An 11,934-nucleotide genomic window follows, 5' to 3' on the forward strand; every position below is an offset into this window, starting at 1 on the left:
TTATTGCAGGGGTGGCTTGGAAACCAGGGCCTCCTGCATGGTAGACAAGCAGCATCCTACCACCGAGCTACAGTCCCCAGCCGGCTTTTCTTCTCTATCATCTGCGTGATTTACACTGGTACTTCCCGTCATACCAGGAATCATCCTACGTTGGCTGGACACGGCCATAGGGGAGACCCTGCTCAAGGCCAACTGTCAAAAGGACCACTGGCGGAAGTGATGGCTGCACTGCACAGGAAGCACCCTGGAGCTTATAGCTGAGGTCTGGAGGTGGACTCAGGTGTGGTCACCTTCCACGGATGCACAGAGGCTGCCACGTGCGACTGTGGACAAGTCTGGAAGGGCACACTGAGATTGCTGCAGGCACAGTGACAGACCTCAGAAGAGAAGCTGTGTTTACTACTAGAGATGAGGCAGGTCGGGGTGCCTGTGGGTGCATTTGGGAATCCTATGGCCGTGGAATGCAGTGAACTCCTTTTACTTAAAAAATGGCAGCACACCGGATGCCTCCAGAGGGTGGAGCTTTGGTGTGATGATGGTCCCTGTTACAATGTCCTGAAAACATGGGGAATAGTTGAGAGGAGGAACCACTGATAGGCAGCAGGTTGGGAACCTCCAGGGCCTTTATCAGAAGTATCCACCAGAGCTCAAGGAGAACCCTGCCACCACCTCCAAGGCCAAGAGGGCCCCATCTCGGGCAGTTTTCCTGATTAAAAAAAAAATAAAGACTCTGCCCAGTTGTGCATCATCGCACACAACCAAATAGCCCTTGTAGTAAATGATTCAGTTTTTATTAATTAGCATCCTATATTTAAAAAGACAAACGAGGAAGCGTTCCCTGAATGCACACGAAGGACAGAGGTAGGTGGGCTCAGGAAGCCTTCTGAGCACCGGGAGGCAACACCCTCCGGGAGTGAGCCTTCACCCAGGGGTGCTCCAGGACCTGAGCCAGGGGAAGCCGCTCTGAGGGCTGGTATCTCAGAAGCTTGGAGATCAAGTCCTGGGCCCCCTCGGGCATTGAGGGGGGAAATGTCACATCCACCTGATGAGGCCAAGGAGAAACAAGGGAAATCTGGTTTTTTTTTTTTTTTTTTTTTTTTAAGAGAGAGAAGTAGAGAGAGGTAGAGAGAGAGAGAATTTTAATATTTATTTTTTAGTTATTGGTGGGCACAACATCTTCATTTGTATGTGGTGCTGAGGATTGAACCCAGGCTGCACGCATTCCAGGCGAGCGTGCTACTGCTTGAGCCACATCCCCAGCCCCTGCTCCATGTTCTCTGTGCCTCTTCGAGGCACTCCTCAGGACCGTAGCAGGTAACCTCATGTGTGTGCCCCAGTCCCCCCCAGGCTCAGCAGCTGCCCCCACCCAGCTCCCTGTATATGCCTGCTGTGTGGCCATCCCACCTTGAGGATGCGCCTCTGGGTCTCGCTCTGAGAGGGGCTCTCAAAGGGTGGCCGTCCCACCAGCAGCTCGTAGCAGAGCACCCCGACGCACCACACGTCCACCTTCTCATTGTAGGTCCTGCCTTCCACTATTTCTGGGGGCAAGTAGTCCAGGGTCCCACACATAGTCTGTCTCCTGGTGGAGGGAGAAGGGAGCACTGTGCAGAGGCCCAGATCAGGGGAAATCCTGGAAGTCCCCACCCAAGCATTGGGGTTTGAAGACACCAAGGTTTAACATGGAACAAGGTACAGAGAAAGCAAGTACCGGGACCACTAACAACGTGTTTTGAAATTCATGCAATCATTTAGCTCATGATCCAGAACGCTTTCACAAAAATATTCTCAGCATCAAGAAACAAAGTGATGGTACATTAAGGACCCAGTGAATGGATTCTAATCTATTCATACAGAATAATACACTGCTGGAAGTATGGGGCAATGGTTCATAAGATATTAGGTATTTACATGAAATCTTATTGCTAAAGTCATACACTAACAAGGATCAGAAAATAAAAGTTACAGTTGGGCCACACAATAAGTCTTTAAGTTGCAGTACTGGGGATTGAACCCATAGACCCACGTTTGTTAGACAAGCCCTCTACCACTCAGCTACATCCCCAGCCCAGAAAATATTTGTCAATTTTCTACTTAAAAATGGCAGTGTTCACACAGAAACCCAGGTTTGTATCTGGGTCTTACATTTGCAATGAATTCAACTGGACCACTCTTCACTGGCACCTGGGCCCACCCAACCACAATCTGACCTACCTGAGGGAGGGGGCATGCACAGACCAGCCAAAGTCTGCAATCTTCACCTCACCCATCAGCCCCAGCAGCAGATTCTCTGGCTTAATGTCCCTGTGAATCACCTTGTTGTTGTGGCAGTATGTCAGGGCGTCTGCCAACTCCTCCATTATCTGTGAACAAAGTGAAGGCATCAGAAAGGCAAGCCTTCCACACTTCCCATCAGACAGAATGCTTCTCGTGAACCTTGGGAGTGCAGAGGAATCTTGCTCTCTGCAACTCACGCCAATACCACCTTTTAGTGGCACCAGAGGTCCAATTTGGGAAGGGGAAAGGATGGATGTTGAACTGGACAGGTCCTATTGCCCTCCCACAGCAAGTAGCCAGACAGAACCTCCACTGAGCCAACCACCACCTCCCAAAAGACTTGAGCCCCAACAGAGGGAATAGGAGAACCAGGAGGCAACGTGGAGTCATTCATCCTGATAGCAAGCCGCCAGCCACCGCTGTTGGCATGGCCATGGCTGTGGGTCCTGTCCTGGTGCCCTCTAGAAATCTCTAGTTACCAGTTCCACCCATTTATTCAGCAAACCTCTCGTAGCCTTTCAATATACGTGTTTTTTGCTTTCATATTTTGTATAACATAGTGGAGTTAGATTGTTGATTATGAGAAATGAATCTAACTTCACACACACAATATTCTGGAGCACACTGGGGGCAATTAAGATGTAAAAATGTGAGGATGCATCATTATATAAAATTTATAGAATAAAATTCAGAACTAAAACGGCAATCTGACCAGCCACAGTGCCCCCACGCCCCACCACAGACCGGCGTGAGCCCAGGCCCCCTCACCGTGGCTGTGTGCTGCTCATCCAAGGGGCCGCTTCTCTGCAGCAAGTTGTAGAGCTCACCTCTGGGAGCAAACTCCAGAATCAGGTATATCCGGGTAGAGTCATGGAAATAGTTGTAGAGGCGTAGAATGTTCGGGTGTCTGCAGGAGGGACAGAGGGTGGGTCAAACTTCTCCCTGAGCCCAAAACTGCTGCTATCACCAGTGACTGGTCACACAAGGGGAAAACTGTGCTGGGGTCAGGGACCATGGTCAGGATTGGGATGTCCACCCAGGGAGGAAACTTTATATGGTTGAACTGGAATGAGCAGCACAGAGAATCAAGGCCAAGGGCTTATTTGGAGGCAGTGGGAAAGGCCGAGTTGGGATGTGGCAGCAGGAAGGGAAACAGGTGTAGAGAGCCAGCCTGAGAGGCGCAGGCACAGCCTGTCCTTACCTTAGGTGCGCCTGGATCTCCACTTCCCTGCGCAGCTGGTGCTCCAGTCCCGCCTTCTCGATCTGGGACTTGAAGAGGACCTTCAGGGCCACGATGAAATGGTTCTCCTTCAGTCGAGCCAGGTAGACGTTCCCAAATCTGCCCTTGCCCAGAGGACGCCCGATTTCAAAGTCATCGATTGTGAAGCGCTTCCTAAGTGGACAGGAAGAAAGGAGCCCCAGTTCTGCAGGTGGAGGGGAGTAAGGGGCCCGAGGTCCTCTTCCCCGTCTTCAGGGCCCAGCCGCGGGTGTTTGGTTGGAAAACGTCCAGGCGCCGACCCTCCACTCCACTCGCCCAGGCCGAGCTTGGCGCCCTCCGAAGCCCCTCCATTCCCCCTCCAGACGACAAGGCTAAGCACTCACCGGGTGGGGATTCCGGGTCGCGTCTGCCCCGCTGCAGCTCCTGGGAGGGGAGATGGGGAGGGAGGGAGGGCAGGGGGGCAGGGAAAGAGAGAGGGGTCACACTCTTCCTTCAGGGCACCCCAGCCCTCCAGGGGCTGACCCTTGAGCCCCTGCCCACAGGTTCCGCTGCTCCCCCCTCACCTGCGGGTCCACGCGGTACCCGAGAGGAACGCCGCCTCCGGGTGGAGGATGATACAGGTGAGGGCGAGTCAGGACCCTCCTGAGCCCTTTGGACCTGGCGTCCGGGGTCCATATGGTTGTGAAAAGCCGCCACGAGGAACAGGAAAGCAAGAGGTACGTGGCGGGAACTCCCGACCGGCTGGGCAGTAGGCCTTTTATAGCCGTGCCCCAGCCTCCAGGGCGGGGCGACAAGGTTCCATTCCCACTGGTCGAAATCTCTGGCGCCACCGGCAGCGTGCCCAATGAAGACAGGCGCTGGGCGTGTCCGTCAGAGCCCGGGCCAATGAGGCGGAACAGGCGGGCTCAGCAGGGGCGGGGCCTGGGTGAGGCTGACGCCAGGCAGGCTCAGGCGCACGTGCGGGTCTGAGGCGGTCACCTGGGGTGCAAGTATCAGGCCGCCAGGTCTGGTCTCGGCGTCTTTGCGAACCCTGTAATGTTTGCAATTCTGGTCTCAAAGGTAGGAAAAGCAGAACATATTTGGCAAGTATGAGGCTTCCAAGAACATTCGAAATCGAATATTTTTAGGCGGGAAATGGGATATGTCGTTTATACTTGTAAAAAAAAAATCTCCGTAACCAATGGCTAGAGCCTGCGAGTGAGGGTGTGACACTCGTGTTGGGGAAAGACCTTTAAAAACGCTCGCTCTCTACCAAGAAGACAAATGTCGTAGAGAAGTGAAGCTCTCGCGTGGTTTGGGTGGCTGCTGGGCAGGCACTCTTACCACTCGACCGCATGCCCGGCCCTGTCTCAGACTTGGGCTTGCTGAATTGCTGCGGCCAGCCTTATCTGTGATCTTCCTGCCTGGACTTCCAGATTACCTGGATTACATCCCACCTACCCAATTTAAGAAAAGTTGTACTATTGAACAACACTAAATCAGAATGTGATTCACATCACCGGCTACACAGTAAGACACTGCAAAGACGGAGTAAAACCTCACCCTTCATCTGCCCAAGCAGACGGACCATGATTTGCTGTTTTCAAAATAAATAATGGTCTTCAAGTGAGGGGACATGTCAGGAGTTGCCACACAGTTCATCCTAACTTACCTTGTGACTCTGAGTTAATTTGGCTTCAGAGGGGAAAAGAAACTTCTTTGTTTACAACCTGGATCAAGGTACCCAGGGAAGTCAGGCTCCTTCCCTCCTACAGATCCTGGGAGATGGGGTGCTGTCTACCTCCAGGTCTATGCGCCAGAGATGGAAGACTCTCTGGGTTGCAAAACTGGTAGGAGATTTCTAACAAGATTCACAGTTACTCTGGAGGCTGCGGAAGAAGGATTTAACAAGACCCTCAGCAACTTTTGGAGACTCTTGTCTCCAAATAAAATATAAAAAGGGCTGGGGATGTAGCTCCATGGTAAAGTGCTCCTGGGTTCAATCCCTAGGACAGGAAAAAAAATTACAATCTCACAGTTGCAGAGACAGAATTCACAGTGGCAGGGATTCTTTTCTTTTTCTTTCTTTCTTTTTTTTTTTTTTTTTTTAGAGTGAGAGAGAGAATTTTTTAATATTTATCTTTTAGTTTTCAGCGGACACAACATCTTTGTTTGTATGTGGTGCTGAGGATCGAACCCGGGCCACACGCATGCCACGCGAGCACGATACCGCTTGAGCCACATCCCCAGCCCAGTGGCAGGGATTCTAATGCAGAGGGTCAGGTGTTTGTGTGTGAGTGTGGGTGGTGCTGAGGATGGAACCCAGGGCCTCCAATGACACTGTGCTGCTGAACTACACCCCCAGCCCTCACTTATTCATTGAGATGGGGGTCTCACTATGTTGCCAACACCTGTGCTCAAAAGATCCCCCTGCCTCAGCCTCCTGAGTAGTTGGGACCTCAGATGCAGGGCACAGCTCAAGTGGGAACCATTTACTGACCTTACTTAAGTCACATGGATAGCCCCCTGGCTGACAGCAGGCATTGGTGTACAGGTCTAGAGCACCATACAAGGTCAGGACTGGGGAGATAAAGCTAGGTGTTGGTAGGCAAAGCAGGTATGGACCCATGAATACAGACAAGGGAGAGCAAAGCAGACCAGGGACTTAGAAATTCCAGCAAGACAAAGGTGGCCAGCCATGGATGAGCCAGCAGGGGAAAGAGGGAGTGATCTAGGAGAAGGATGCACAGAACCAAGGAAAGAGTATGTCAAGAATGGAGGGAGTGGTCAGCAGGATGGAGTCCTGCCCACAGCCCAAGAAACACAAGGAGGTAGGATTTCTTTATGTGAAGTCTCTGCCTACCTTGGCCAGGAAGGCTCTGCAGCAAAGAGAGTCACAGGAGCAGAGGTCCGGATAAGTGAGAGGGAATAAAGCAAAAAAGAGCTAACACAGATTTGGCTCGGGAACAAAGTCAGCCCCAAGAGGCCCTTCGGTTAAGAGAGAGGGGAGAGAAGACAAAAAATCAGGAGTTGCAGAAGCCTAGACACACACAGGGAAAACCACAGTGGTGACAGGGACTGGTGAAGAAGTAGTGGTTCCAGAGATGAGCAAGTAGCACACTTCCAAATGTGTGCTCCCTCCCGAGAGTAGGGACAGGCTGGGCCCTGGGAGGACGGAGAGCACCCCAGAGATGCCAAAAGATGGCACAGCTACAGGTGACATAAAGTGAAGAGGAGTCCAGAAAGGGGGAAGCCAATGCTGCAGGCCTGGGTGGGAGCAACCCTGGAGGCATCTGCCATCATCAGAAGCTGGAGAAAGGACACAGGGGACTGGATACTGGAGGCCGTGGTGGACAGGGGTCAACCAGTTGTGGCTGACACAGCACACACAGTACCATGCTTGGAGAGGATGCCCTGGAGGAAACTTCCTAAATGCCCAAGCCCTCAGGCCTTGGGAGCCCTAGCTGCCAGGGTACTTCCTGGCACTAGCCCCGCTGCAGCACTGCTCCTTGGAAATGATGTGCATGTGCAGACCTGCTCCAAGTCCTCGAGGACTCCTCTGACCAGTGCTTTCAGGTGGATCTATTTTTACACGCACATCTCATCATTCTGTGGTTCTGATGAGGCCAGGAGACACTGACATTGAAGCTTGTCACTCGCGGCTCCCCAGAGCGGCATGCCAACCCACACAGGGCCAAGAGGCACCATGTCAGGAGGTAGGAGCCACGTAGAGCGTGGGGGAAGCCGTGGGGTCAATCTAGACATCGCCTGGCTTGACCCAGCGAGCCCTAGTGTTGGGACTGCCCCAGCTCCTCAGTACCTAGAGCTGTAAACCAAGGAAGGGTAACAGGAGGGACATGATGGGCACAGTAGTTGAGGGCTGTGGACTCTGGGCTGGTTGACTTGCTTATGAAAGGCAAGCCCACAGCAGGGAGTGCAGGGCCCTTGGGATTAGCCTGCCCTGGGAGGAACAGTCTCCAGATCAGAGAGGTCCCCTTTGTCCAAAGAGAATAAAAACAGAAAGAAGCTTAATACCCAGGCCTGAAAGGAAGCAGGGCATGGGTGTTTGTTTGTTTGAATATTTATTTTTTAGTTTAGGTGGATATCTTTATTTTGTTTTTATGTGGTACTGAGGATCCAACCCACTGCTTTGCTGGTGCCACAACCCCAGCCCCAGGGTGTTTGTCTGTTGTTTTATGTGTTGCTGGAGAGGGAGCCTAGTGTTTTGTGCATGCTAGGCCAGTGCTCCACCTCCAGCCAGGAACTTCCGTAGCCACCCTACAGGTAAGAGCAGTGACAGGAAATACCCACAGTCTGACTACTGGATCCTCCCTGCACGACAATCCTCTGCTCCAAGCAGGCAAGACAAGCTGCCCACTTGACCTAGCTGAGACCATGCAACTGTTAGGATGTCCAACACCCTGTGTGTGGGAGCTGCTGCTAGGGGTGGACCCAGGGCCTTGTGTGTGCTAGTGAGCTACACCCCAGCCAAGATTAAAAATCCTTAGCCCCCAGAACACAGTGACATCATCACTAGACCTTGTAGGAGGCATTAGCTTCCCACAGCTGGGGTCCGTGACTCCCTCTCAGACATGAAACCAGCAGACCCACGAGTGTCTGTGATAATGTCCTTTAAAGTTACCTGCATTTAATGATGCAGGAGCTGTTAGGAGTGTCATATTCCTTAGTTCTCCACTGAAGCCAAGGCTTCAGACAGCAGCAATGAAGGGACAAGAAGCGTTTCAGTATAAACCATGGAAATACACCTTGCCCCCTGGCCACTCTGTCTTCACAGACAAAGGCAAGTGGAGGGAGAATTCACGTCAGCCCATTCGTGTGTATCACACATATGCACACAGCAGGCACACACACACACTGGGGACACACATACAGGTACACACGTGTACCAGCACCAAGTCCTTCCCTCAGCAGTGTCCTCTGTACCTTGTAACTGAACTAAATCCTGTCCCGGTGGTTTGTAACAAGTTCCACTGTGGCTTGGATTTTTTTATTACAACAGTTATATGCGTCTTCATCTCAAAATTAAGATCTTCATTTTTCACTGAAGGAAACAGTACTTGCTTAAAGTGACAGACACTCGAACATACACAGTGCTTTAGTATCACTTGGGTCTCTGTGAGGAGAAGTCACAGTGGGGCCAGAGACCACCACCCTGCAGCTCACAGGGTGAGCCTTGGTGGCAGCTTGGGACTGAGATGTTGAGAGGCTTCCCACAGCTCCAGAGAAGGCAGCTTTGTGTGGCCAGGTCTTTTGTGGAAACATGGGACTCACAATGAACACCAGAACCCTTCGGGAGGTCCAGAGTCTGGTATGTGCTGGACAGAGGACAGTGTGCCCAACACTCACCCTGGCAGGGATTTCCCAACAGGCTTCCTAGGAGACACTTCTCACATGCTAGCCCAGTCCCAGGTGACGTGCCAATAAGGCCCATCTGTGACCTCACTGAGGCAGGACGAGAAGAACACTCTGATTCTCTGGACATTGCCCCGGGAGGCTCTTTGCTCTGTGGGGTTTGTATGTCTCCTCTGGCTGTGATAATCACAGCTGCGAGTGTGACAGAATCCTGAGTCCTGGGTCTTCCCAAGATCAATAAACCTAGAGGTGGTCTTCCAGTACTCCCACTTTCATCACAACCTCTACAACTTGTATTTCCTGTCCATGCAGGTATGCCTCAATGTCAACCTGTCACAGATGGTGACAACACTATGCACTTTGAAGGACAAAATTCCTAAACACAAGCTGCTGTGCATGTGGCCGTCACCAAACAAACCTGAACAGCAGGGGCAGGGGCAGGATGTGGGACACTGAGGGAGGGGAGGGGCGCAGTGCGCCCAGTGTGGCGATGGGGCTGAAGCTGGGAGCTCAGAGAGGTCTTCACTCCAAACAGCACACCTGGTCTGGACCCGTCATGGCTTCTCCATCCCCTCCCTCCCACACCTCTATTTCCACTTATGACAGACAATGCCACCACAAAGACCGGATCTGGTTGACCTCACCCAACCTGAAGAGATGGCCCAAATACACCATCAAACAGGAACAGCCGGCTCCAGATGAGTGAGTGGCATGTTAAAGACAGAAATGGCACAGTGGCCACACCTGTCACCCCAGCAGCTCAGGAAACTGAGGCAGGAGGATCTCGAGTTCAAAGCCAGCCTCAGCACCTTAGCAAGGCCCTAAGCAACTCAGTGAGACCTGTCTCTATATTAAAAAAGGGGGGGGGGCGGGAATGAGGATGTGGCAGTGTTTAATCACCACCTTGGGTTCAATCCCTTCTGCCAGGAAAACAAAAAACAAAAAACCACCAAACCCCACACACAGAACAGTGACTAGAAGAACAAAGACCCTCCCCACGAGTGGAGACCCAGGAAATGGGCAGGGCTGGGAGCCTGCAGCACATTAAGTGACCTCCAGTCCCCAGACTCCAGCTGCCTGTCTGTGTAGCCCTGGCCACCTCCACTCTCTGTGCCTAATGGTCCTGGCCAGGAAACCAGGAAAATGACGCTACGTGCCAGAGTGGTGGTCAAGAGGCAAGAGCTGAGGTGCGCACAGCACTCGGCCCACAAGAGGCACGCAGGCACGACCAGCCCACCTGGAAACAGGGCCCGGGCAGGCTGCTGAGCCCTGGAGGGCAAGGGAAGACACCCAGGCAGGAGAGGACCGAGGCCCGGGCGGGGCCAGCACTGCAAAGACGCAACAGAGAAGGGGACAAAGAGCACTTGAGAGCCTCAAGTCAGGTGAAGGAGCCCAGAGTGAAGGGAACGTGAGGGCATGGGGACCAGTAGGCCACAGACCGCTACAGGGGCCGAGCCTGTGAGAGAGAGAAGGTGAAGGAAACGTCACGTTCCGAGGGCAGACAGGGCAGCCCAGACCTTGGATGAGGCCGCAGAGCTGAGCTCACTGGACTGTGGGGAAAGCACCCAGCTACCAGGCCCTACGCAGGCCCAGGAACAGAAACTGGAGGTGAGCCTGACCCAGAGGACCCGATTTTCCCTAAGACTTTTGCCTTGGTCAAGCAAGAAGACAGTTGGGTCAAAGTGAGTGACACAACATGTGGAACGACAGCAGCTTCTTCCAAAGACTGTGGCACAGTGACAGAAAGGGCTGGCGGGTCCTCCAAGACCATCTCCCTGATCTCCTCAGATCTGGAACCTAGCCTTCCAGCAGAGAGAACAGACACGAGACAGTCTGACCCAGTGGGAGCATGCCCTGGGGCTCTTCACGACACAGCGGCCAGCACCCCTTCTGCAGCAGCCTGTGGAGGTCCTCAGAAGGGTGGGCTTGGACCAAGCCTTGTTTCCTCCAGCTTGAAATCACCATGAGGTTCCGAGTTCAGACCGCACCACAGGGTGACCTGCACGCAGGGTGCTTTCTTGGTGCGTCCACTGATCTCTTATTTCTACTCTCCCCCAGGGCAGCGTTGTTTGAGGTGGGTGACAGTGTTTACCCCTCCATCTCACGGACCCTGACCAACACTCAGTGTCCCACAGCACAGCTGGAGGACCACGACCTGGAAGAAGGGACGACAAGTGCCTCATAAAGGGCTGAAACGACATTAAGGTTTTACTTGGAAGAGTGGTCGAAGGGAGCTGAGGGTTTCCAGGCACCGAAGTCCTCATTCTGAGGACCACCAGCTGCAGGTTCACGCCTTCACTTCTCACAGGTGTTCTCTTTTATTTTATATTTTATTTAGAGACAGGGTCTCACCAAGTTGCTGAGGCTGGCTTTGAACTCACGATCCTCCTGACTGAGCCTCCTGAGCCACTGGGATTACAGGCAGGCACCACTATGCTGAACTTACCCATGTTCTTTAGCTAGAGTCTGCACTTCCAGTTGCTCTTTGAAGGACTCAATCCTGAAGGACCCCAGCTGGGACGCACTGGCTCGTGACACACGTCCATCTCCTGTGTATCCATACTCCTGTGTGGCCCTAGGACTCCTGAGGATCCCTGAAGAGTTGCCTCCCTGGAGCAGCACCTTCTCTACTGCATGAGTACCGTGGCCAACAGTCCTGTATAGGTGGGTGCCTGTATAGAAAGTCCGTCTGCCTAGCCAACTTCCATCCTGTCCTGTCCTCACCCTATCATGTGACTCTTAGTCTTTGCTCAAGCCCTATTATGGAATTCTGGGTCATCCATGGTTTTCAAACTAACATCTACAATAGTCTTTTTCTTTCTCCCAGAGTTCCTTTAGGTCATTTCTTTCCACTGCTGTCCCATCTCTGCTAAAGCATTTAGATGCTGGATCTGGGAATCAATGTTGGACCACCAGATTCATGTTTGGGAAATGAACCTGGCAACGCCCCACTCTGGTCCTGGTCATCTTTCACGACAGGACTACCTCAGAACTGCAGTGGTATCTGGTCAGGAGCTCTGGTGACCAGCGGTACTGATCACAAGCCACAAAGCAACTCTACAGGTCAGTAGAGACCAGAACATTCTTTA

The 11,934-nt window shown here is 52.6% G+C and overlaps 2 protein-coding genes across 2 annotated transcripts in view; both read right to left on the minus strand.

Annotated features, from left to right (window-relative positions):
- LOC143384540 (NACHT, LRR and PYD domains-containing protein 7-like) overlaps positions 1-2,294 on the minus strand; it is a 36,918-nt gene extending 34,624 nt beyond the window's left edge. The window contains exon 1 of the mRNA XM_076839675.2: positions 2,212-2,294. The gene's annotated coding sequence lies outside the window, so the exon portion shown is untranslated. The remainder of the gene's footprint in view (positions 1-2,211) is intronic.
- On the minus strand, positions 832-8,400 carry Aurkc (aurora kinase C). The gene is made up of 7 exons (XM_076839693.2): positions 4,057-8,400; positions 3,877-3,916; positions 3,476-3,667; positions 3,043-3,181; positions 2,212-2,360; positions 1,405-1,579; positions 832-1,042 (listed from the first exon to the last, which is right to left on the minus strand). The coding sequence occupies exons 1-7, from the start codon at positions 4,166-4,168 to the stop codon at positions 872-874; spliced, it is 978 nt and encodes a 325-aa protein (XP_076695808.1). The 5' UTR covers positions 4,169-8,400; the 3' UTR covers positions 832-871.
- Positions 8,401-11,934: the final 3,534 nt, after the last annotated feature.

Source organism: Callospermophilus lateralis, chromosome 18 (assembly GCF_048772815.1).
Source record: "Callospermophilus lateralis isolate mCalLat2 chromosome 18, mCalLat2.hap1, whole genome shotgun sequence".
Taxonomy (NCBI): Eukaryota; Metazoa; Chordata; class Mammalia; order Rodentia; family Sciuridae; genus Callospermophilus; species Callospermophilus lateralis.